General features: G+C 52.2%; 1 protein-coding gene across 1 annotated transcript; it reads left to right on the forward strand.

Annotated features, from left to right (window-relative positions):
* Positions 1 to 2,100: 2,100 nt before the first annotated feature.
* On the forward strand, positions 2,101 to 25,794 carry VIL1 (villin 1). The gene is made up of 20 exons (NM_001013591.1): positions 2,101 to 2,126; positions 6,983 to 7,068; positions 7,384 to 7,458; positions 8,732 to 8,928; positions 9,531 to 9,639; positions 9,814 to 9,924; positions 11,443 to 11,645; positions 11,761 to 11,839; positions 12,018 to 12,116; positions 12,819 to 12,972; positions 13,542 to 13,642; positions 13,728 to 13,865; positions 14,451 to 14,609; positions 16,651 to 16,830; positions 17,896 to 18,041; positions 18,707 to 18,851; positions 19,301 to 19,489; positions 21,061 to 21,129; positions 22,501 to 22,641; positions 25,576 to 25,794. The coding sequence occupies exons 2-20, from the start codon at positions 6,994 to 6,996 to the stop codon at positions 25,687 to 25,689; spliced, it is 2,484 nt and encodes an 827-aa protein (NP_001013609.1). The 5' UTR covers positions 2,101 to 2,126; positions 6,983 to 6,993; the 3' UTR covers positions 25,690 to 25,794.
* Positions 25,795 to 25,863: the final 69 nt, after the last annotated feature.

The following is a 25,863-nucleotide window of genomic DNA, read 5'->3' on the forward strand; positions in this document are numbered from 1 at the left end:
ATCTTCCTAAGCCAGGGATCCAACTCATGTCTCCTGTGTTGCAGGCAGATTCTTCATCATCTGAGCCACCAGGGAAGCCCATATAATTAAGCGAATATATATGTTCCCTGGAGGACGAAATGGCAACCCACTTCAGTATTCTTGCCTGGAGAATCCCATGGACAGAGAGCCTGGTGGGTTACAATCCAGAGGGTCTCAAAGTCAGACGTGACTGAAGCAACTTAGCACGCACACACACATTGGTTGCACTGCTGGGCATGTGGGATCTTAGTTCCCCAGTTCAGTTCAGTTCAGTCGCTCAGTCGTGTCCAACTCTTTGCAACCCCATGGACTGCAGCGTGCCAGGCTTCCCTGTCCATCACCAACTCCTGGAGTCTACTCAAACTCATGTCCATTGTGTCGGTGATGCCATACAACCATCTCATCCTCTGTCATCCCCTTCTCCTCCCACCTTCAATCTTTCCCAGCATCAGGGTCTTTTCAAATGAATTGATTCTTTGCATCAGGTAGCCAAAGTATTGGAATTTCAGCTTTAGTATCAGTCCTTCCAATGAATGTTCAGGACTGATTTCCTTTAGCATGAACTGGTTGGATCTCCTTGCTGTCCAAGGGAATCTCAAGAGTCTTCTCCAACACCACAGGTCAAAAGCATCAATTCTTCGGCACTTGGCTTTCTTCACAGTCCAACTTTCACATCCGTACATGACCACTGGAAAAACCATAGCTTTGACTAGACAGACCTTTGTTGGCAAAGTAATGTCTCTGCTTTATAATATGCTGTCTAGGCTGGTCATAGCTTTTCTTCCAAGGAGCAAGCATCTTTTAATTTCATGGCTGCAGTCACCATCTGCAGTGATTTTGGAGCCCCTAAAAATAAAGTCTCTCACTGTTTCCATTGTTTCCCCATCTATTTGCCATGAAGTGATGGGACTGGATGCCATGATCTTAGTTTTCCGAATGTTGAGTTTTAAGCCAACTTTTTTCACCCTCCTCTTTCACTTTCATCAAGAGGCTCTTTAGTTCTTCGCTTTCTGCCATAAGGGTGAGGCAGATTTGATCCAACCAGGGATCAAACCCCCTGTAGAAGTGTGGAGTCTTAACCACTGGGCCATCAGGGAAGTCCTGAACATATACTTTTTATTCACACAAAAAAGGTGCTTTTAAAGAAACCAGATAGCACCTGAATTGCATTTACTCCTCTTACCAGACTGCATGAGCTCACACACGCACACCTGCACACACATGCACAGATGTGCACACACGTGTACATCTGGTCTTGAGAACTCTTGGGAAGGTATGGCCAGAAGTAGCAGCTGGCCTCACCCCGCCCACTTCAGCTCACCTCCCTAAGGACCACCGTGCAGAGGTGACAGGAGAATCTCTGCAGGGGTGGAGCTGGAGGGACAGCTGCCCAGGGGGCTGAGTTTGGGGGTGATGCTAACTTCTGAGTGAGACTGGTTCCTTTCCCATCTTGAGCGAGAAGCCCCCTAGGATCAGGGTTCAGAAATGCAAGACGTGGCTTCAGGGGAGAACGGCAGAGCAGAGTCCAAAGGAACCGGTTTATTGCAGCTCATAAAAGCTGGAGGAGGAGCCAGCGCCTCTGAAGGGGCAGACAAGAAAAGCTCTGTGCCCCTTGGAGCGAGCGAGCGACCTCTAGGGGTGCTAGGGTCCCGTCAGTCCTGAAGGGCCTTAAATCCTTGTTCCCTCACCCCTGGGTCACTCCCCCAAAGGAGAAAGGAGGACGGAGGAGACTGCTCCTCTGGTTTGGTAGGATGAAGGGTCCAGGCGCCCCTACCTTTCCTGGCAGGTGCTGTCCACCTGCAGCGAGCATCTGGGCCCCGGGCAGAAACGTATCCCATCCCTGGGTGCTCACTGGGGACCCAGGGGTGGGGCCCCTCGGCTGTGGGTGTCTGGCAGTCACTGGGCTCCTGGCTCCCAGGGACACGGCGGCCACCTGCCTCCCCACCCCCTCGCCCATTCCCTCTCTCCCTGGGGCCCTATCTTCCCTTATATGGTGAAGGCAGTTCCTAGAAGGGGGGGGCGGTGGGGACAAAGGTCGCTCTCCTCCAGCCAGCTTGCCACAACTCCCTGAGATCTCCCAGGTGGCAGCTGCCTCCCCCAGACAGGTAAGGCCACCCTGCGGGGACCCAGCACTGTAGGTGGTGGGAGAGGGCAGGACCGGGTCGGCTGCTTCCGGCCGCGGGCAGCCTGGGGCCTCCTGCAGCTTCTTGGGGTGGGGGTGAGGGAGAGGCTTGGCTCTCTGGAGAGTCTGGAAAGGGCAGGGAGCACAGGGTGGCCTCCCAGGCCTCCAAAAGAAGGACAGTGGAGCTTTCACCCCAGACAACGGCCCTTTCCTACCCCACTGCCTGCCATCGGTCCCCACCCTGTGTTGGGTGCCACCTGGCCCGGATCGCCCTGGACAGAGAATAATCTGAGGACTTGTAGATGTAAAACCCGCCAGTCCTGGGCCATCGGGGAGCAGCTGGTCACCCTGACCTCCCTCTCCCCCTCCCCTGGCTCCCACCATCTTTTTGCTCATTTCTTCCTCATCTGAGATGGTTTTTTCCTCTGCATCTCCATTTCCTTGTCACTCCTGGGACCTCAGCACTCTTGTCTCCTGGATACCAAAGTGTGAGCAACAGGCATCAGGGATGGAATGGGCAAAGACAGAAGCAGGGGCAGGGGGCTGGTGGTGGCAGGGCCGGGCCCCGTCTACCCTCGGCCGCCCTTGCAGGCATGCTATCCCATCTCTCCTCCCCTGGACCCATCCCCTCAGCCTCACCAGACCCTGTAGCCCCATTCAGCTGAAAGGAGGTGGGGCAGGGGAGTGGGGGCAAGTCCAGGTTAGGATCTTGGGACATACTGACCACCCGCTTCCCAGGAAGCCTGTTCAGGTGCTCTTGGGTGGGGGTGAGGCTGAGTCTGCAGGCTGGAGGGCTGGCATATGTCACTCGCTCTGCTCTCACTGGCCTAACAAAGCAAGAGTTTGTCCTTCATTTCGAATACTGCCACATCCCTGTCCTGCTCAGAACTGCATAACTAGGGACAGAGAGCAGTGGGAGCACTCTGGAGCTCTTTGGAGCCCGAACTCCCAGGACCATGGGGCAGCACTTATAAAGGGAAGATGGGACCCAGGGGACAGCAGGAACCCTAATTCTTCCATGGCCCTAAGAAGGGCCACTCCTTTCATTCTACAGTTCAGTATTTCTGCTTCAAGAATATTTATTGAGCACCTAGTATGTGCTGGGGGGCTTCCCAAGTGGTGCTAGGGTAAAGAACCTGCCAGGCAATGCAGGAGACTTAAGAGACATGGGTTTGATCCCTGGGTTGAGAAGATCCCCTGGAGGAGGGCATGGCAACCCACTCCAGTATTCTTGCCTGGAAAATTCCATGGACAGAGAAGCCTGGTGGGCTACAGTCCATACGGTCTGCCACGACCTGAACATGACTGAAATGACTTAGCATGCACGTGTACTAGGAGCTGGGGGTTACATAGACAAACGCGTCTGGGTCCTTGACCTTGAGAACCTCATACTTACAAACAGAGCCTAGCACCATCCTGTGGTGAGAGGACCAAAAGAGGCATTTTTTGGCCAGGAGGGCTTGGGGTCCCTGAGGACGGGTCTCTCGTCTAACCTGAGGATTCTAGGAAGGCATCTTGGAATAAATGAGACCTAAGTTGAGACCAGAAGAGCTTGGGAGTGTTGGCCAAGTGAAGAATGGTGGGGAGTGCATTGGAAAGGAAAATGAAAGGAAAAAGAAGGGACATGAGGAGAGAGTGAGAAGCAGCATGGGGCGGGTGGGTGTGGCCAGGGCCAGTGAATGGTGTGCTGTTACCAGAAGCAGAGAGGGATGGGGGTGTGTTGGAGGGCAGGAGAAGGAAGGTTTCGGGGTGTGCACCAATGGCTGACTTCGGGGTCCGGGAGTGATTGTGCCCTTTGGTGAGGTGGGGACAGAGGAGCGCGGGGACCAGGAGTGAGGGGGGAGCCAGTGAATTCAAGTTGAGGGAGAAGACATCACATATTCAAACCCAGGGCAGGGCTGTGCTATGGGCAACGGGGAGTCAGCATGGGCCCCCTACTCCTCCCAGCAGTTCAGGAGATGCAAGGCTGGAGAGGGTCCATTGGAGTGGGGGCACTGTGGGACAGAGGCATCTGCTCTAACCAGCACCTACGAGGCAGGAGCAGCTGGCGAGTATCCATGGGGTACTCTTGCAGTATGAGTCCACCTCTTGGGGCGGCTCTCCCAGAATCCCCTTGCCCACCTCTTCCCTCTTCAGGCTGCTGGAGGTCCCCAGTCCTGATTTCTCTCTAGGGAGGCAGAGCGCCAACTTTTTCAAACCCCTGCTCCCCTGAGTCTCCACTGTTTTGATGGATAAGAAGGGCCTCATCTTGTCTGCCCTCTTTTGCTTTTGCTGGTCCCTCCTAGATTCAGAACATATTCCTGATGCGACTTTTTTTTTTTGTAATTTTTCATTTATTTATTTTGTGCCACACTGCATGGCATGTGGGATCTTAGTTCCCCAACCAAGGATTGAACCTGTGCCCCCTGCAGTGGAAGTTCATTCTCAACCCCTGGACCACCAGGGAATTCCCCCAGTGGGACTTTAGGGATCACCTGGTCGTCGACTGCCAACCTCATGGGTGAAGATACACACCATGTTCGCACAGCTAGTGAGGGTCGGTCTGTTTTGGCAAAAAGAGGGATATGGGCAAAAGTGGTGATTGAAATAAGAGGAAACGTTTTCTTCATTTGTACCCAAATTGGTTCAACTGAACAAGGAGTCCTGGGAACCCTGAGGTCTCCATGGATTGAGAAATATCTCATGGAGGAGGCCCTGACCCACAGGGATATCAGACAGGACCCAGGCATTAGGGGCTCCTACAGGTGCAGTGCTGGCCATCAGCAGGTGGCCCTAATTTGCTGGAGGGGGCGCTAATCAGAGACTGGGCAGGAAGATGTTGTCCCCAAATTCCACTATGCCAGGGAGAGGGTGGTCACCCTTCAGGAGTCGGAAGAGGGAGTTTATCAGCAGTAAAAGACCAGGTCATTGTTCCAAGGGGTGACTCAGAGTCCAGGTGCAAGGAGAGATTAGGTAGGTTCCAGCTGTCAGAGCACGGTGGTGGGGGCCACATGATCTTTCATTCATTATTCATCAGTTCAAGGAGCATTCATGGAGGGCAACTCCAAGCCAGGCTGGGTGGTAACTCCGTGGGGAATGCGATGGCCTCCAGACTGGGAGGGAGGGGCAGGAAACCTGGGACAAAAATTACTGGGGACAAGTGACTCTCCTCCCTAGCTCATCGGAATCACTGGGGAGTTTTGAAAGCACCTCTGGCTTGCCTCCCCAAAGGCAGAAAATAAAGTGCCAAGCCTGGGCCCCACCCTGGCCTAATTAAATCAGAATCCTTGGGGGTTTGAGATAGCTTGAGCATCAATGCACCAGTGTTGTTTAAAGCTCCCTAGGCAATTCGATGAGCACTTGGAGTAGAGAATATAGCTAGAGGTCAAAGGAAAAGAGCCATAAAATAGAACATGAAAGAAGATAGGGGAGAGATTTCTTCAAGCTCAGTGGGTGGAGGGCGGTTCCCAGTGGGAAAGGTTCATTCATTCATTCATTCACTCATTTATTCCCTCATCCATCCACTTAATTACTTTTACCCACAAACTCAGCCAACCACCCAACCACCTGACCATCTACCCACACACCCACTCAACAAAGTTCCAGCAGAGCTGGAAGCTGGGGATTCAGCACTGAACAAACAGGGCCCTACCCCGGGGTCCACATCTTGTGGGCCACCAGAACAGTAATTGAGGGGTGTTTGAGGGTTTGGGACTTCCCTTGTGGCTCAGCTGGTAAAGAATCCACCTGCAATGCAAGAGACCTGGGTTGGGAAGATCCCCTGGAGAAGGAAAAGGCTACCCATTCCAGTATTCTGGCCTAGAGAATTCCATGGAATTTAATGTCCATGGGGTTGCAAAGAGTCGGACATGACTGAGCGACTTTCACTTTCACTTGAGAGTTGGGGGTAGCAAGAAATAGGAAACTGCTGCACACACTTTTCTATTGTGATAAAATACACAGAACATAAGACTTACCATTTTAACCACTTTAAAGCATACAATTAGGGGGCATTCAAGACATTCAAAATTCTGTGCAGCCATCACCGCTGTCTAGTTTGAGAATATTTTCATCATCCCAAATGGAAACGCCACACCCACAAGGGGTTACTTCTCATTCCTCCCTTCCCCGCAGCCCCTGGCAACCACATGCTGTCTCTATTGATTTGCCTGTTCTGGACACTTCATGTAAATGCAGTCACACAAAATGGGGCCATTGTGTCTGGCTTCTTTCACTTGGCATCTTGGTCAAGGTTCAACCACGATGCAGGGTGTATGGTGCTTAATTTCTTCTGATGGCTGAGTACTATTCCATTGTGTGGACAGACCACCGTTTGTTGATTTAGTCATCTGTTGATGAACATTTGGGTTCTTTCCACCTTTTGGCTCTTGTGAATAGAGCTGCTATGAAACTTCATGTGCAAGTTTTGTTTGAACACCTGTTTTTCTTCAATTCTTTTGAGCATGTATACTTTTCAACCCTTGTTTATTCTTTGCTTAAAAAAAAAAAAAAAAACAACTCAGTATAATATGTATTTTTTAGCCAGGCATGACTTTGATCAAAAATTTTCAGGCAGAAAAATCATTTGGGTCTGCATCAAGAAGGACCTTGTGTGCCAGGCTTAGGAGTGGGACCTTTTTTCAGTGGGTGATAGGGAGTCAGGAAAGGTGTTTGAACAAGAGTGACAAGATCAGAGCCAGGTGGGACCCCCCTGGCCAGTCAAGGCCCAGGGTGGGGACCTTCTCTCAGAGCCCTGAGCCCTGGAGAGAGAGGAGCTCTCCAGGGCTGGGCTGGAAGAGTGGCCCCTGAAAGCCAGGGTTCCCAGGTCTTCTTCTTGCCCCCACACCACTTCTCCCCTAGGCTCATCCGCCATGACCAAACTGAGCGCCCAAGTCAAAGGCTCCCTCAACATCACCACGCCTGGGGTGCAGATATGGAGGATCGAGGTGAGGATACTGCCTGGTCACAGGGCAGGCTCTGCAGGCCGGGGATGGACTGAGGCGAGGAAGGCTTGACTGTCCTCCACCCTGCCCTGCTGGCCTGCGAGCCCCTGGTGCCATCCCCGCCCTGTCCTCAGGCATCGACCCCTCCTCCTGCTCCTTCCTTTCCCGGCCCGCCCTCCTCACATCCACCCTCCTGGTCGGGTTTTCTCGTGCTCTCTTCCTGGCTCTTCCTTTCCCAACTCTCCGTTTGGTTAAAGGGAGGCAGGGAAGCTGGGGGTCCTGGGTGGTCAAACCCTCTGACTTCCCTTCTCTCCTTAGGCCATGCAGATGGTGCCTGTTCCTTCCAACTCCTTTGGCAGCTTCTTCGATGGTGACTGCTATGTAATCCTGGCTGTGAGTGGGGAATGGGCAGGGGAGGGGGCGCAGCAGAGAGCAAAGCTTAGGGCAGCAGCAGGAGGAACCAGGAAGCTGGGGGCAATGGGGACTGCTGCCCAGCTTCATCCCAAGATAGTGTTCAGTGGGCGTTCCCAGCCTAGCCGTAGCACCAGAGGGTCAGAGATCTAAGAGCCAATTGCTGCCCTTGAACCACTGAGCTCCCAGCTGGGGTGACCCTCTGTGGATTTATAGTCTTGGACGAGCTTCTGAACTGGTGGGATGTCACCCTACTTTGAGTCCATGTTCCCAAAATCCACAGTCAACTTCATTTGACTGTCTTGGTTTCTTCTGCATCCTGTATCATTAATGCATTTGTACTTTTACTGATTCACTTTTAAAATTTAAATCTATTTATTTAAAAACTTAACTCATGGAGAAGGAAATGGCAACCCACTCTAGTAATCTTGCCCGGAAAACACCATGGACAGAGGAGCCTGGCAGGCTACAGTCCGTGGGATCACAAGAGTCAGACACGACTTAGCGACTAAACCATCCACCACTACAAAGTGAATATATGCCTAAAGATAATATGTGAAAAGGATATTTGCCATATACTAGCTAGTTTTTTGGTGGGAGGGTGGGAGTCAAGGAAGACTTGGGATTATTTTTTCATCAACTTCCATTTTATACTTATTTATAATGGCCATTATTTTTACTAATACCGTAAAACTATGAAAATGAATAAAATACTAAAAGTTTCATATAAAAAAAACTTAACTCAGTGTCATTATCACAAATGGAAAGCAGTATCCCGTTTCACAAACAGAAAGTAGCTATAAAATATTTCCATAATCAGGGATTTCCTGGAAGACCGCTGGTTAAGACTCCACACTTCCACTGCAGCGGACATGGGTTCTATCCCTGGTTAGGGAACTAAGATCCCCTATGCTGAGAGGGGTGGACAAAAAAAATTTTCAAAGTCATCTCACTGTATACTACCAAGTCACCTCCTAGACCTCTGATGGTCTGTGCACATAACTTCGGAAAATGCTGCCGTAGTCCAACCAAGTTATTTCCAAGGCCCAGGGGAAGACACCTGCCCCATGTCTCAGAGGGTCTGAGGAACTACAACAACACAGGGCTCCTGACCTCTCATCCCATGAACTTCTCCATGCCAAGCTCCCCTGTGGTGCTGGCCCCACACGTTCAGGAGACCATGTAAAGCAGGGAGGCAGGGAGAGGACTGTGGGAGCCCAGGGCCTTGGGCCCACTGGACGTGTTCTCTCCCTAGATCCACAAGACAGGCAGCAACCTGTCCTATGACATTCATTACTGGATCGGCCAGGCCTCGTCCCAGGACGAGCAAGGGGCGGCTGCCATCTACACCACGCAGATGGATGACTTTCTGAAGGGCCGGGCCGTCCAGCACCGTGAGGTCCAGGGCAACGAGAGTGACACCTTCCGAGGCTACTTCAAGAAGGGCATTGTGTACGGAGGTGCACGCTACAGGCTCGGGAATGGAGCCAGGGCTGGGAGGGATACCTGAGGCTGGGGGGCAGACCTGGGGCTGGAAAGGGAGCCTGAGGCTCTGCAGGGAGCCCATGAAGGTAATTTTTGTTCACCTTTCCATTCCCCACCCCCATCTCTCCTGCTGCCCTGTCCTTGGTCTTCAGCCTTGAGTTTGGGAGGAGACACAATTCTGTCTTCAGCATTTTCCCTCTTCCCTTCGCTTCAGTCCCCTTGTCCTGTCCTTCCACATGGCCCCATTACCATGCACCCACCTTTTGCAGGCCTCTGAGCAGGGCTAGAACTAGGGTGAGGCAAGCGAGGCACCTAGGGTACAAAGTCCAAGGAGGCACTCACGGCCAGGGTCATGCAAACGGAGGCGATAGAGTGACCTTGCACTTGCATGGCCCTGAGAGTGAGTGCCTTTTTGGGGTTTGTGACCCCAAGGCCTCAGGCAGCTCTTTACTCCCAGCCCCAGCCCTCAAATGGGCCCCGTGGCAACCACATCCCCAGGATCTGGGAGGATGGGGGGTCTGTCACACCTCCCAGCCCACTCCCTTGGGTCAGTTCACATCTCTTCACAGGATCCGGAAAGGGGGCGTGGCTTCTGGCATGAAGCAAGTCGAGACAAACTCCTATGACATCCAGCGGCTGCTCCACGTAAAGGGCAAGAGGAATGTGGTGGCCGGAGAGGTGGGCATCAACCAGGGCTCAGGGGGCACAGCCTCCTCTCCTCCTATCCACTGCCCTGTCTGGGCGGAGGGCAGAGGCTGAGGAGGGGTGAGGGGCAGGGAAGGGGTGGGGGAGAGATTGATGGATGATGGACAGGGTCTGAGTGGGGTCTGTGCCTGCCCCATGGCTCCCCAGGTGGAGATGTCCTGGAAGAGTTTCAACCGTGGGGATGTTTTCCTCCTGGACCTTGGGAAGCTCATCATACAGTGGAATGGGCCGGAGAGTAACCACATGGAGAGACTCAGGGTAACCCTGCCCTGTGCCCACCCCCCAAATCGCACGCTGCTCCTCCCTGCTCCTGCCTCCAGCACCTGGCCTCCCTCCCAAACTTGCCAGACTGCTGCCACGCCTCCACCAGCCCCCATTTCCTCAGCGCTCTCTTCCCTGACTGTCCGGGGTGCTATGTTTGAAGGTGAATCTGAGTCTCCATGTGTATGCAGTGAGGTATGCGTGTAGGAGTCTGCATGCATGCACTGTGGTAGATCCACTAACGTCTGATGAGTCCCTGCTTGTGGCAGATGCTGTGCCCAGCACTGGGAGCCGGTGGTCAATGAAATGGGCAGAGCCCTGCCCTAGCTCTGGCGTCCAGTGGGCCATCCAGGAGGGGAGACAGATGTGAAGGGAATACTGGAGAAGTGAGGGGTGGGGAGTGTGGCTCTCAGGGTTCGGAGGGGTCTAAGAAGGCTTCTGGGAGGAGGGCGGGTGGGGAGGAGCGGGCCGTAAGGCAGGAGAGAGGTGTATGGCAGACAACCTTCCAGCTCAGACGAAGCCCGAGACGGGGACTTTGGGGAGTTTGGAAAGGAGGGTGGGGGTGTCTCAAAGGATGTGCTGTGTGGTCAGGAAGCCATGTGAGAGGGTTGAAGTTTGTTCTCAGTGCCTGGGATGCCGTTGAAGGGCACCCTGACTTCTGAGGGGCGAGGGGAGAGGAGGAGCTGAGGGCACATTCCTAGGTGAGGAGGGGGCTGGGAAGGTGGAATCACAGGACGTATGTCAGGTTGGGGGTGACAAGAGAGGAGAGAGACAGAAGTCAAAGGTTGTGCTTTTTGTGGGGATGGGTAGGGTCCCATTTTCTCAAATGGAAAGATCAGGGAGCAACAGAGTTGGGGAGAAAATCAAGGTTGGGTTTGGGGCATCTTAAAATGGGGCTGTCTTGGGAGCTGGATAAATAGGGCTAGGCTGGAAACAGAAATGTGGGCCTGGCGAGGGGGGCAGTGGGGTGAAGGGAGCCGTGGAGAGGGGAGGGGGCCGGAGTGGAACGGCCGGGAACTGGGTAGGAGACACTAGGCTGAAAGAGTGAGCCAGGCTGTGTGTGTGTGTGTGTGTGTGTGTGTGTGTGTGTGTGCGTGTGCACATGTGTGTGAGCCCATGTGAGGCTTTGTGTGTGTGTGAGTGTGTGAGGGTGTGTGTACACGGCTTTGGGACAAAGAGACAGGACTGTGATCTTCAGGGCTCACCTCTCATGCAAAACTTTGAAGCAAAATCACACATTTCAAACAATGTCAAAACCAAAGGCCTGGCAAGTCCCGCCCCCTCACCAGACCCCCTCTTGCTCATGAAGAAGACTGCTCTTCCTGAGGTTTTAGTTTGGCTTCCTGACACACATCTTCAAAGCCTGGTCCCCTCCTTGAAAGGGAAGCGCTGGGCAGGTGCCTCCCCTTTTGGGGCTGCTGGGCTCTCCAGGTGTGGTCTGGGGTGGCGGATGCTGCCCTGTCCACCGCCCCCGCCGCCCCGCCAGCCTTCATGCATCCCGGGGCCTCCCTGCAGGGCATGAACCTGGCCAAGGAGATCCGCGACCAGGAGCGGGGTGGGCGAACCTACGTGGGCGTGGTGGACGGGGAGGACGAGAAGGCCTCACCACAGCTGATGGAGATCATGAACCACGTGCTGGGCCAACGGAAGGAGCTGAAGGCCGCTGTGGCCGACACGGTGGTGGAGCCGGCCCTCAAGGCTGCCCTCAAGTTGTACCAGTGAGTGCCCGGCTGCGTGGGGCTCCTCCTGGCACAGGGGGTACCTCCTGGGGGAGGAGACCCCGGGGCGAGTGTCCAGCATCCTCCTTGTCTATGCCGCATCTTTGTCCTGCAGTGTGTCTGACTCAGAGGGAAAGGTGGTGGTCAGAGAAATCGCCACGCAGCCACTCACACAAGACCTGCTCAGTCACGAGGTGAGAGGGTCCGGGGTGCCCCCAGCCCCAGCTCCCCATCACCCACCCGCCCCCTGTCCACTCTCCACCAGGGACCTGGGGTGGTTGGGGTGGGGTCGCAAGAGGCAAACTTCTGTGTCTGCAGCTCCCCCAGCCTGCGCCCTCAGGCTCTTGCCCTGTGCTTTCTCTCCCGCTCCAGGACTGTTACATCCTGGACCAGGGAGGCCTAAAGATCTATGTGTGGAAGGGGAAGAATGCCAACGCCCAGGAGAAGAAGGAAGCCATGAACCAGGCACTGGTGGGTCTGGGTGTCGAGGAGGAGAACTTGGAGGAGGGGCAGAGAAGGCCACCCAGCAGGGAGAGGGCAGTGGGGGCTAAAGGCCAGGGGTGGCTCTGGGGCTGACTTAGTTCTGGGGGGTCATCTTGAGGGTTCTCTGCACCCCAGGAAGCCAACCACCCAGCGACCTCAAGAATCGTCACAAAAAGGGAGCCTCCTCAGGGCTTGCACCTTGAGTTTGGCTCTGAAAAGGGAGAGAGAAACGGAGGCCAGCCTCCTTACAAGAAGCGGGGTGGGTCAGCATGGGGCTGAGGCCAAGTCAGAGTTTGGGGTCATTGTAGGAGCTGGAGTCAGTAACCCTGAACTGGCTGGGGGTCAACGTTGGATTGGGGGTTGGGCTCAAGTTTGGAGATGGAGACTGGGGTCAGGTTTGGGTCAGATTTGGCCTTGGAGTGAGGGGTCTGAAGTGGGTTTGGGGGTTAGAGTTAGATTCAGGGTTGAGGTCAGAGTTAGGTTTGAGGTGGAGTCTGGTGTGACCTGGGGTGGGAGTCAGCTGGGTTAGATTTGAGGCCAGCACTGGGACAGTGAATAGAGTCTGGTTTGGGCTTGGGGCCAGGGCAGGTTAGTGGTGGGTCTGATTGGGGTTACAGCCAGGCTTTAGCTCCTGTTGGGGGGTGGAGCCTGGGGGAGGGACACACCCCAGACTCTTCCTTCTCGTCCCAGAACTTTATCAAAGCGAAGCAGTACCCGCCGAGCACACAGGTGGAGCTGCAGAACGACGGGGCCGAGTCAGCTGTCTTTCAGCAGCTCTTCCAGAAGTGGACAGTACCCAACCGGACCACCGGCCTAGGCAAAACCCACACCGTGGGCTCCGTGGGTGAGGGCTGGCCTGAGGTGGGGTGGGGCCGGAAGTGGGCAGTGGGGCCAGGAGAGCGCTGGACCTGCCTCCTGCCCTCCTTGAGCACTCCTCTCGTGAACACTGCACCCTGACTCTGGGCTCCCCAGGTGGAGGGGCGTGGACACAAAGGGACTTGGATAAACTTAAGAGTTGTCACAAAAAGGGAGCTGAGAACAGCTCACCTTTCATTTGGAGTAGTGTTAGGTCTCCTCAGAACCCAAACCCAAACATCTCCAGTCTTCCAGACAATATTTGCTAAGGACAAGCTCCATGCCACGCACCCGGGGGAGGAGAAAATGTCCCTCCCGTGGCTGCTCTGGGAGGCCCGGACAAAACATGAGTCTTACAGGAAGGAGATAGGGTTCTGTGTTATAGCTCTGCCACTGGCTAGCTGTGTGACCTGGGACAAGCTACCGAATCTCTCTAGCCTCAGTTTCCTCATCTGTAAAATGGGTCTAAGAATTGCAGCTCCCATTCAGGGCTGTTGTGAGAACCTGGGGGAACTCAGCTGGTGACATTGGGTGTCATGATTTCCCCCCTCACTCCAGCCAAGGTGGAACAGGTGAAGTTTGATGCCATGTCCATGCATGTCCAGCCTCAGGTGGCTGCCCAGCAGAAGATGGTGGACGATGGGAGTGGGGAGGTGCAGGTATGACGGGGAGAGAGGCCCGGGCCAGGGGGCAGGGTTGGTGGAGTCTGTCCTGGACCTCACACTAGCCTGGTACCGGCCCCAGATGTGGCGCATCGAGAACCTAGAGCTGGTGCCTGTGAATACCAAGTGGCTTGGCCACTTCTTTGGGGGCGACTGCTACCTGCTGCTCTACACCTACTTCATCAACGAGAAGCCGCACTACTTGCTCTACATCTGGCAGGTCAGGCCCCACTCCACCCTGTTTAGAGCGCAGCTGCTCAACCCCACTTCACTATACCCCTGCCAAGCGGCCATCGCCCTTGAGTTGAATACCTCTGGTGTGGATATCTTACCCGCTTTCCATTTTGGAGCTGCTTTGGCTGGGAGATCCCCCTGGCTCTGGGTAGCCCCACTCACAACCCTTCCCCTTTGGCTCTCTGAGTCTCCTTTCCAACTTCCATGGCTTCCTGTGCCTTCTCTTCACCCGCTGTGACTGGGTTTCTATGTCCAGATGCAAGGGAGCGGGAGATGTCTGGGGGTGCTGGGGGGTGAGTGGAGGGTAGTCGTGGTGTTTCCTCAAGAAAGGTGCAGTAAGCGGGAGAGGAGGTTGGGGGTCAAGGTGGGTTGGGGTGGACTGAGGCTGGAGAAAGATTAGGTGTGGGGCTGGGATCACAGATGAGGTCTGGGTTGGGAGGGTGGATTTTGGTTTTGTTCAGGGTGGGGATTGGTGGGGAAGACAGTTGGGTTTAGGGCCAGTCAGAATTGGATATGAAGTTAGAACTGGGAGCTGGCCTCACCTCACCCCTCCCACCCTGCACATCCCCAGGGCAGCCAGGCCAGTCAGGATGAAATCACAGCCTCTGCCTATCAAGCCGTCATCTTGGACCAGGAGTACAACAATGAACCGGTCCAGATCCGGGTCCCGATGGGCAAGGAGCCACCTCACCTCATGTCCATCTTCAAGGGATGCATGGTGGTCTACCAGGTGCGGCAGTGAGGTGGGGTGGGCTCCAGGAAACAGGGGAGAGAATGCGGGGTGGGGGACAGGGCTAGGGGGCAGCCCCCTCTTCCTGGGAGGGGACTGTTTGAGGCTCCATAACTTATGTGCAATGGAAATAGAAACAACTACTCAATATTTTAAAAAATCCATTTAATAAACACTTAGCATGTATAAGACTATTACTCTCTACACCCCAACTCCTCTTTAGATGAAAAAAAGAAGTTATTTTGGATAGATGTGCGGAATGATGAACCTAAGGTGCACTGGCACCTTTTTTTTTTTTAACTTTTTATTTTGTATCGGTGTGTAGCCAATTAACAATGTTGTGATAGTTTCAGGTGAACAGCAAAAGGACTCAGCCATACATATACATGTATCCATTCTTCCCCAAACTCCCCTCCCATCCAGGCTGTCAAATAACCTGGAGCAGACTTCCCTGTTGAAATAGCCATCTCTTGCGTTCCTTTAGCAATAACCTATTTATTGAACACTTACTAAGTACACAGCCCTCTGCAAAGACCGAGGGGGAGAAGAATGCCATGCTAATGCTGCTTACCATCTTGCTGAACGAGCAGTGAATCAACAGTCCAAGGCAGGGTGTGCCTCAGTTCAGTTCAGTTGCTCAGTCATGTCCGACGCTTTGCCACCCCATGGACTGCAGCATGCCAGGCCTCCCTGTCCATCACCAGATCCTGGCGTTTACTCAAACTCATGTCCATTGAGTGGGTGATGCCATACAACCATCTCATCCTCTGTCGTCCCCTTCTCCTCCTTCCTTCAATCTTTCCCAGCATCAGGGTCTTCTCAAATGAGTCAGTTCTTTGTATCAAGTAGCCGAAATATTGGAGCTTCAACTTCAGCATCAGTCCTTCCAATGAAGATTCAGGACTGATTTCCTTTAGGATTGATTGGTTTGATCTCCGTGCTGTCCAAGGGACTCTCAAGAGTCTTCTCCAACACCCCAGTTCAAAAGCATCAATTCTTCAGTGCACAGATTTCTTTATAGTCCAACTCTCACATCTATACATGACCACTGGAAAAACCATAGCTTTGACTAGACGGACCTTTGTTGGCAAAGTAATGTCTCTGCTTTACAATATGCTGTCTAGGTTGGTCATAGCTTTTCTTCCAAGGAGCAAGCATCTTTTAATTTAATGGCTGCAGTCACCATCTGCAGTGATTTTGGAGCCCCCCCCAGAAATAAAGTCTGTCATTTTTTCCACTGTTTCCCCATCTATTTGCCATGAAGTGATGGAACTGGATGCCATGATCTTAGTTTTCTGAATGTTGAGTTTTAAGCCAACTTTTTCACTCTCCTCTTTCAATTCATTAAGAGGCTCTTTAATTCTTCTTCGCTTTCTGCCATAAGGGTGGTGTCATCTGCATATCTGAGGTTATTGATATTTCTCCTGGTAATTTTCATTCCAGCTTGTGCTTCATCTAGTCCAGAATTTCTCATGATGTACTCTGCATATAAGTTAAATAAGCAGGGTGACAATATACAGACTTGACGTACTCCTTTCCCGATTTGAAACCAGTCTGTTGTTCCACGTGTGCTTAAATGCCAGAAATACGTTTCATTCATAGGGACTCGTGAATACAGTGATCAGTGAACAGGCCGAGTCCATGGTGGAAAGAGGGTTGGGAGGAGATTTTGACACTGGGGGGGGTGGGGGCGGGTCACAGCTCCGCAGGGGTCAAATGAGGGCGATGCAGAGGCATAGCCAGCACGAAGGCCCAGGGGAAAGGCCCTGTGGGGAATCATGAGAAGCTTGGCTGAGCTAAATGGAGGGTTTGGAGAGCTGAGAGTGACCCTGGAAAGGCAGGTTGCCTCCTCATGTGAGGCCTCAAATGACCCCCTGAAAGCTGGGTTCTGGTCTGTAGACCTAGAATGGTTCTAGTCTGAACCAAGCTGTCAGGCAGGGGAGTGCCCATGACCAAAGCAATGTTTTGGGAAGACTAGTTCGGTGATGGTGTATCAGAGGACCACCTTTGGTAAGTTACTCCTGCCCATCTCTCCCTGCAGGGAGGCACATCCCGGGCCAACAGCGTGGAGCCTGTGCCCTCCACCCGGCTATTCCAGGTCCGAGGAACCAGCGCCAACAACACCAAGGCCTTTGAGGTCTCACCCCGGGCCGCCTCCCTCAACTCCAACGACGTCTTCATCCTCAAGACTCAGTCCTGCTGCTACTTGTGGTGTGGGAAGGTGTGTGCAGAGTTGAGTGGCCTCCCCCTCCAACTCCCCCCGCCCCCCCATAGGCCCCGCCTCCTGGTTTCCCAGCTGCCTCTGGCCCCGCCTCCCACCTCCTCAACACTGGATCTGGATCCCTACTCTCTGCCTCTGTGTCTGAGTAGGTCTTTCTCATTCTGTTTGTCTCTGGTGACTCCTGTCTGTCCCTGTGTTGGTCCGTCTTCATGTTTTTTTTTTTTAACCCTTGCCTGAGATCAACACGTGCACAATGCTGTATTTATTTATGGCTGCGCTGGATCTTCATTGCTGCATGCGGGCTGCTGTCTGGTCGTGGTGCGCAGGGTTCCCATTGCAGTGGCTTCTCTTGCACAGGCTCTAGGCGCACAGGCTTCAGCAGTTGCAACACTGGGGCTCAGCAGTTGTGATCTGCTGGCTCTAGGGCTTGAGGGCTTCAGTAGTTGTGGCACAGAGGATCATTAGTTGTGGCTCTTGGGCTCTAGAGCTCAAGCTCAGTAGTTGTGGTGCACGAGTCAATTTGCTTTGTGGCATGTGGGATCTTCCTGGACCAGGATTCGAATCCATGGTCCCTGCATTGACAGGCAGATTCTTATCCACGATGTCACCAAGGAAGTCCCTTTAAAAAAATATTTATTTACTTATTTGACTATGCTGGATCTTAGTTGCAACAGGTGGGCTCTAGGTCCCTGATCAGGGATCAAATCCAGGCCCCCTGCATTTTGAGCACAGAGTCTTAGCCACTGGACTACCAGGGAAGTCCCCTGTCTCTATGTCTTGGGCTCTCTGACTCTCCCTGTGTGTGCCTGTTGCTGCCTCCCCCTTTATCTCTATCATGAGGACTCAGTCTCTTGGAGGCCTCCGCCTATCCACTGGGAGGGTCTATCCACTTGTCTCCTCTGCCATCCTTTGGAGCATCAAGGACGCTGGGCTGTGTGCACAGGGCCTTGATCCAGGAGAGTCTCTCAGGCCCAGGAGCTCTAGGCCAGTGAATGTGGTGGAAGGAGGGGGAGGCGGGGCACCGGAGGTGGACTCCCCCAGTACAGCCACCCCCCCTTTTTCCAGGGTTGCAGTGGAGATGAGCGGGAGATGGCCAAGATGGTTGCTGACACTGTCTCCCGGACTGAGAAGCAAGTGGTGGTGGAGGGGCAGGAGCCGGCCAACTTCTGGCTGGCCCTGGGCGGGAAGGCCCCCTATGCCAGCACCAAGAGGTAACTCCCAGGTCCCTCGACCTCCAGCTTACCTTCTGAGGCTGGAGAGCCTCCCAGCACCTCTACCCACATCACCTAGACCCTGCAGCAGGCGTGGATTGAGGACTCTGTGTGTCGGGCTCACAGGGCTACCAGATGAGGAAGGGGCAGCCGAGGCTCTGGGAGCCTCTTGGCACAGGGGCTGTGTCTGTGCTACTTATTGTGGGATTCCCAGGGCCTGGGGTGGATATTTCCTGCAAAGGGAGTGCACACCCAGAGGAGGCAGCTCAAAGAGAGGGGTAGGACTCTAGGTGTGCCCTTTGGGAGGAAGATGCCAGGGTCCCATCAGCCACTGTCTTTCCATGCTGCCACAGGACCAGATGCTGAGGAACACAAGTTGTAAGCCTAGTTTTCTGAAGAAGGTCCATGATCCACCATTTCCTCAAAAGCAAAAAGACATGTACTATATTAGCAGCAGGAGCGATAGAGGAAAGATATTAGGAAGAACTTCCTAACAGGACTATAGAAGAGCCCACTGAAATGCTTGTCCTGGGAGAGTAGTGGGAATTTCTCCTTTGGAGGGCTCCTGGACTCTTGGTAGGATGGGGGACTTTTGGTGTGATCAGAAGAAAGAACATTTTTCTAGGAGATGAGCTTTCCAACACAATTTCCTTTCCGCCTTGCAGGCTGCAGGAGGAAAACTTGGTCATCACTCCCCGGCTCTTTGAATGTTCCAACCAGACTGGGCGCTTCCTGGCCACAGAGATCCCTGACTTCAATCAGGATGACTTGGAAGAGGATGATGTTTTCCTGCTAGATGTCTGGGACCAGGTAATTTTGAGGCCTGGGGACCGCCCTTCCGACCACCCTAATCCCAGGGCCAATAAATAGTGGCTTTAAGGATAGGTAAGGTTTGATGTTTTCTTGGCTTCCATATACATTTTCTCTGAGATTGGTGTTACGAACAGCAGGAGCATAAGAAAGAAGAAGGCAGGTCAGAGAGGAGGATGCCCAGTGGGGCTGCAGGGCACGACGTGTACTCCCAAAGTCCAGTTGATTTTATGAGGCAGAGGAGTGTTTCTGAGGGTCTTTGGCTCTGAAGAGGCTGGGAGTCACACATCTACAGAATATCGAAGTAGAGGGCATCTGTCCAACCCCAATTTCCAGAGGCAAAGTTAAGGCCGGATGGGGCCTGCCTAAGGTCAGGGTCCACAGCAGGATGTCTGAGCCTGGGTGAGCCGAGGGTGGGCAGGGGAGGCTGACTCTGGGATGCTCCACAGGTCTTTTTCTGGATTGGGAAGAATGCCAATGAGGACGAGAAGAAAGCCGCAGCCACCACAGTGCAGGAATATCTCAAGACCCACCCCGGCGGTCGGGACCTTGAGACCCCCATAATTGTGGTGAAGCAAGGGCACGAGCCCCCTACCTTCACAGGCTGGTTCCTGGCTTGGGATCCCTTCAAGTGGAATGTGAGTGGCCCCAGCCCGCCTGGTCCTCCCACCCCAGCACATGCTTCATAGCACATGCGAGGAAGCCAGGGTAGACTCCTGGGTTTTTCTGTTCACTGGGATAGATGACCTGTGATGTATTTGTAAAGGGGCTTCAAGAGACTGAGAGTGGACAGTAAGGCTGAAGGAAGACTATGAGGCCCCCTGGTAAGGGAGAGGGAAGGAAGTCCATCAAAAATTTAGGCTAATGACAGTGTCTTGCTTGTACACTAGATTTAGCTCAAAGCTCCTGGGACATTATTGGGAAGAGCTGTACTGATTATTTAAATGCAAATGAATTGAAATTAAGCAAAATCAAAAAATTGATTTCTCACATTTCTCACTAGTCATGTGTGGCTGGCTGGTGGTTGCCATACTGGACAGCACAGAAAAAGAACGTCCATCATCATTGTGGAAACTTCTATGAGATGGCATTGATGGGTCCTCCAAACACATCAGTTCTACAAGTCTAAATATGTGTCTTCTAGCACTAAATTCTAAGCAAAATGGGTCCTACGTGGTCCTGACCTGAGGAACAATGAAGTAGACTTCCACAGAATTTTCCTAAACAGGCCCCAGAGAGAAGCAGAGGGCAGGTCCTCAAAATGGAAAAGGAAATGGCAACCCATTCCAGTATCATTACCTGGAAAATCCCATGGACAGAGGAGCCTGGCAGGCTACAGTCCATAGGGTCGCAAAGAGTAGGATACGACTTAGTGACTAAACCACAAATCACAGTGAAGGTTTTCTGCAGGAGGAAGGAAAGCTAAGGTAGAATGAGTGTTGCCCTGGTGGCTTTGGGTACACAAAATTGGCACAACAGATGAGATTAGGGAAACTGAGAGCTTAATTTCCTCAAATGCCTTAAAAAAAATCAGTGTTTGATGAGCTAAGTGTTTGATGAGGGAGCCCAACAAATCTCAAGTCTGCACACCTAGATGTGTCCAGAACTTCTCAAACCCAGGTCAGTGTCCCACATCAACAACTCTGGCAGGTCTTCCCCCACCCAGATCTGTGCCGGCTTCTTTCTCAGACTCATTCATGTACTCACTAGTTCATGCTGTCAGCATAGCTGGAACTCATAATGTGCCATGCTTGCTGCCAAGTCCTGGGATGTGGAGATGGGGCTCCCCATGGAGCCAAGGTCCTCTCTATTCCTTTTACTCCTCTGTGACAGTGTCCCCTCCAGGCTCTGAGGGGAGCTCCCCAGTTCTCCAGGACCCCTGAGTCCCGCACAGTGTGGGTAGGGTTTCCAAGGCTGCATGCAGCTTCTTAAACTCAGAGGGTGGGGAAAGATCATACTCTCCATCTCCGTGGTGGGCTGAGCGAGGCAAATAGTCCCTTGCCCCAGCCAGTTACCTGTCAGCCCTTCATGCTCATCCTTACCATCCAACCTGATTTTTCAGGGACAGCCTCCAGCCTCCCCCTGATTCCCCCTTCCCCTTCTCATCGCCCCTCGGCCCTAGAGCAGCCTTCTTTCAACGCCTGAAGGAAAATGGTCCTGTCTCCTCTGCTGAAACCCAGGTCTAATTTGTCACTTACTTTATATGCAGAACTCCAAATCCTATGAGGACCTGAAGGCGGAGCTCGGAAACTCTGGGGACTGGAGCCAGATCACTGCTGTGAGTACCGGGCAGGTGGCAGGGGCCCCCACAGTGTCCACTGACAGTGGTTAGACCCATGAAAGCTGAGAAAGCTCCAGAGAAGGTGCCAGGGTCTTCTGCTTTCTTTCCACCATTTTCTCCTTCTTCTCCTGGAAGTTCTTCTTGTTATTTAACTTCAGTGTCTTGCGTGGGTTTGTCTCCTCCATTCCCTAGTGAAATGGTCCCCAAATTTTATCATGTGTAAGAGTCTGGGTGATGGGGAACTTGGGGGTGGGGGAAGCTTATTGAAATGAAGATTCTGGGACTTCCCTGGTGGTACAGTGGTTAGGACTCCGTGCTTCCACTGCAGGAGGCACAGGTTCGATCCCTGGTCAGGGAACTAAGATCCCACAAGCCGTGCCCCCCCATCCACAAAGAAGGAAATCCCAAAGTCCCATTTCCTGAAATTCTGGTTTGTAGAATTGGGTTGAGACCTGTTAATATGTGTTTTTCACAAAGGGCCCAGGTAATTTGATCCAGTTAGTCCTCAGACCATACTTGGAGAAGTAATGATTTCTCTACTATCATCACCCTTCTCCAGGTAGAAAAACCTTCTCCTTTGATCTTTCAGTTAGTTCATAGAGATATGTTCAGCCTGCAGGCTTAGAATGTGGAAATATGAAGTCAAAGATGTTCATAGGCTTGCAGGGGGGATAAGACCAAGTAGACTCTGCAGAATTGTGGCCAGTACATGAGAACAATTTCCCAAGCACACCGGGGTTATCAGCAGATAACATGTGAATTCCTCGGACCCACCCACAGCCTGGGAACCCCATGGCACTATTAACCCTTCTTGGTTGACTGATGGTGCAGGCAGGAAAGCGTAGGTAGTTAGGTCAAGGCTAAGAGAATTTATGGTTGACAGTTTCATATCAGATAAGAGAAAGGTCATAAATGTCCAAGGTAGACCTCGAACATTCGCGGTAGCCATAGAGAAGTTTATGTCATAGAACAAAACAGTTTTGTTTACGTGTTTTTCAAAGCTGGTCATAGAGCCAACCAGCTTTGGTTGAATATAGACCTCCAAGCTTTAGCTTGTGGATCCTGTCCAGTATGCCATATTCTTATGAAGAGTGTGTGTATACGTATGTGGACAGTGGGAGGCAGGGGTCATGGAAGGCTTATATTTTTTTGGTCACACTGCACAGCTTGAGGGATCATAGTTCCCTGACCAGGATTGAATGTGGGCCCTCAGCAGCGAACGTGCTGGGTCCTCACCCCTTGACTGCCAAGGAACTCCACGGAGGGCTTCTTGAAGGTTCCCTAGGGTCATTGATGACTTCAGAGAAAAATGCAGCCTGGGAGGCAGCCACAAACCGGCTGAAGTAACGTTTTCTGTTTCTTCCCCAGGAGCTCACAAGCTCTAAACCGGAGGCGTTCAATGCTAACAGCAACCTCAGTTCTGGACCTCTACCCATCTTTCCCCTGGAGCAGCTGGTGAACAAGCCCACAGAGGAGCTTCCTGAGGGCGTGGATCCCAGCCGAAGGGAGGTGGGTCAGGGCCTGATTTAGCCAGAGATTTTTTCTTGAAAGATGAATGGGAATTATTCAGGCAGAGTGGGATATTCTTGGAGAAGGGAACAGTATACATGGAAGCCCAGAAGTAGGATGTAAACACAGCTTGGGTGAAAGGGCAAGATGGCCAGAGCAAGGGGTGGGTGGAGCTGGGAAGGGGCAGCTGCTGGGTGGAGGGGGGCACTGGGCAGCACCTTTTTTGTCAGGCTGGGGAGGGTGGTGTCCACCCTAAAAGTCAAGGGGAACTATTATGGGTGAAGCAAGGGAATGGCCGTCAGGTTTACATTTTTCAAAGCCCACTCTAGTTGCTCAGTGAAGAATGGACTTGCTAAGTCTCCTTTAGTCGTGTCCGACTCTTTGTGACCCTATGGACTGTAGCCCGCCAGGCTCCTCTGTTCATGGGATTTTCCAGGCAAGAATACTGGAGTGGGTTGCCATGCCCTCCTCCAGGGGATCTTCCCGACCCAGGGATTGAACCTATGTCTCTTATACCTCCTGCACTGGCAGGCAGGTTTTTTTCCACTAGCCCCATCTGGGAAGCCCAAGAATGGGTGGGGATGGGTGGAGATGGTTTCGAGAAGTATTTAGGTTAAATCAGCAACACTTGGTAATGACTGGATAAATGTCATGAGAAGGGGGGTAATTGTGTCATTTTCTGAGATTGAAAAAAACCCTGGGTCAGACCCAGCTTAAGACAGGGCCAATCATGAGTTTAGTGGCACCGGGGAGACATCCAGGTTGGAATATCACTATGTGTATGGTAGGCTGGCAATTCAGAGGCGTGCCGGGGAGGAGACGAGTCAGCACAGGGTCCCTCAGGGAGAGCAGCTGCTGTCTGTGTGGTTTTGGGGGAGAGAGTTTGGCAAGAAGGGCATGTTTTAAAAAACACATTTCTAATATTCATTCTCTGTTCATGAAGATCCAAAATAGACTGCAAATCTAGCTTGAGAGGGTATTGAGAGAAAATTTCCCCAGTGTTACAATAAACCATAAAGAAGCCTCAGAAATGAATTAAGGAACCTATAGATGGGAGTTGGCTATTTCCTCCAGGAACATCTGTTATGGGTTTGGGCCCAATATACACATAAGTGTATTGTTTCTAGAACATTTGCATCCTCCTTGTCACCTTTAGACCCCTTTATGCATTACCTGTGTCTTCACTGTAATATTGGGATGATCCTAATAGCATATATTATTCTTAAAAATATTACAAATACTATTTCCCCAGCCTTGGTCCACAGGAAGTGTTCTGTATGTGTAAGCTGTGATTGTCATTGCTTGTTTTACACCTCAGAAAACTCAGATCCAGAGCAGGGAAGTGACTTTCCCAGTTAGTAGCCGAGTCAGAGCAAGAATCAGGTCTTCTGAGTCCCACTCTTCCTGTCATACCACGTAACACACAGAAAGTATTTCTAAAGGGAAGGGTAGCCAGTATTATTGGGCCAGGTGATTTAAAGGAGGCTAAATAATGACCATGTACTTTGTTGGTGAGGCTGTGGAACAACATATATTATTTTGCTGTGAGGGCAGAATGTTACTACCCCTGTAGAGGGGAATTTTGCAATATCTAATAAAATATACATTAGCCTTTTTAAAAAAAAGGTAAATAGATCACCAATTTTGAATATAAGAAACAGAGTCAAGACAACTCCACCATGGTAGAAGAGGTCTGAAAGGCTTCAGTTCAGTTGCTCAGTCTTGTCCAACTCTTTGTAACCCCATGGATCACAGCACGGCAGCACGCCAGGCCTCCCTGTCCATCACCAACTCCCGGAGTTTACCCAAACTCATGTCCATCGAGTCAATGATGCCATGCAACCATCTCATCCTCTGTGGTCCCCTTCTCCTTTTGCCCCCAATCCCTCCCAGCATCAGGGTCTTTTCCAATGAGTCAACTCTTTGCATGAGGTGGCCAAAGTATTGGAGTTTCAGCTTCAGCATCAGTCCTTCCAATGAACATCCAGGACTGATCTCCTTTAGGATGGACTGAAAGGCTTAGATTCTTTTAAAAATTTTGTTGTCACCGATGATTAAATTGTGGGAGTAGTGTGCATTCTTATAGAAAAATTGAGGGTTCCAGGCTAAGTTGGGAGAGTGCACACACTCTCTGGCTGCTCCAAACTCAGAAGGGAGGGCCAGTAACAGTGAACAGTGGGCTGGTGGGTCTCGCTGCAGGCAGTAGCAAGAAGGGCAATCCGAGTACCCATGAGTAAACCACAGAGAGGCGGATGTGGGCATGGGTGAGGCTAGTAATCAGCTGGCAGGACCGCAGGGTTCAACAACAGGACCAGTGGAAAGATACAAGTCCACTGGGATGGGCAGTCCCTGCTATCTTGCCTGGGGGGTCAGAGTCCAGAAGTCTCAACCAAGCTGCAAAGCCAGCTTGGGTGGGACAGAGGGCACCTAAAGCATTTGCAGACCATGGACACAACCATAGCTGTCAGGGACCTTCTTCCAAAACAAAGTGCTCCACCACCCTGCCTGGGGGATTGGGGAGCTCAAGGCTCCAGGAGCCTTGAGCAGAAAATGCCGAGGTGGGAGGCAAAGGATAACAGGTTAGAAAACTGGAGCTTCAGATCCACCTGAGTTTGAACTTCATCTAAAGGTGTTTACTAAGAAGCTGTTCCGTGCAACCTGGGCTTGAACTCCACCTACAGGTGTTAACCGTAAAGCAGCTGTTCAATTCAGGGCTCTCTGCAGGAGTCAAAGAAACTTTCTCCAGGGCAATCCTACAGAGCAGAACAGCCCCAGATTGAAAAGAAATGCCACCTCCCCCCTCCCTGTCCCTTTCCTGACCCTCACCACATTGCCTCTTTTTGCTCGTCATCTGATTTCTATGCTACACTTTTGTGACTCATCAGAGCTAACTCTAAGCAAGGAGCTGACCCTCTGGTCCCTCTCCTCTTCCAGGAGCACCTGTCCATTGAGGATTTCACCCGGGCCTTGGGGATGACTCCTTCTGCCTTCTGGGCTCTGCCTCGATGGAAGCAACAAAACCTCAAGAAAGAAAAAGGACTGTTTTGAGAAGCAAAAGTAGCTTGTAGTTTAAAGTAGTACCCTACCCTGCTTGCAGAGCTTCATTATTAATGGTATCAGTAAATTGAAGTGAATCAACTGAAGTGAAAACCCAGTCTGGTGATGCCGCTTGTTTAGTAATCTACCTGTTCTTCCAGAAAGATGATTCCTCTATAAGGAGAC

This window comes from Bos taurus, chromosome 2 (assembly GCF_002263795.3).
Source record: "Bos taurus isolate L1 Dominette 01449 registration number 42190680 breed Hereford chromosome 2, ARS-UCD2.0, whole genome shotgun sequence".
Lineage (NCBI taxonomy): Eukaryota > Metazoa > Chordata > Mammalia > Artiodactyla > Bovidae > Bos > Bos taurus.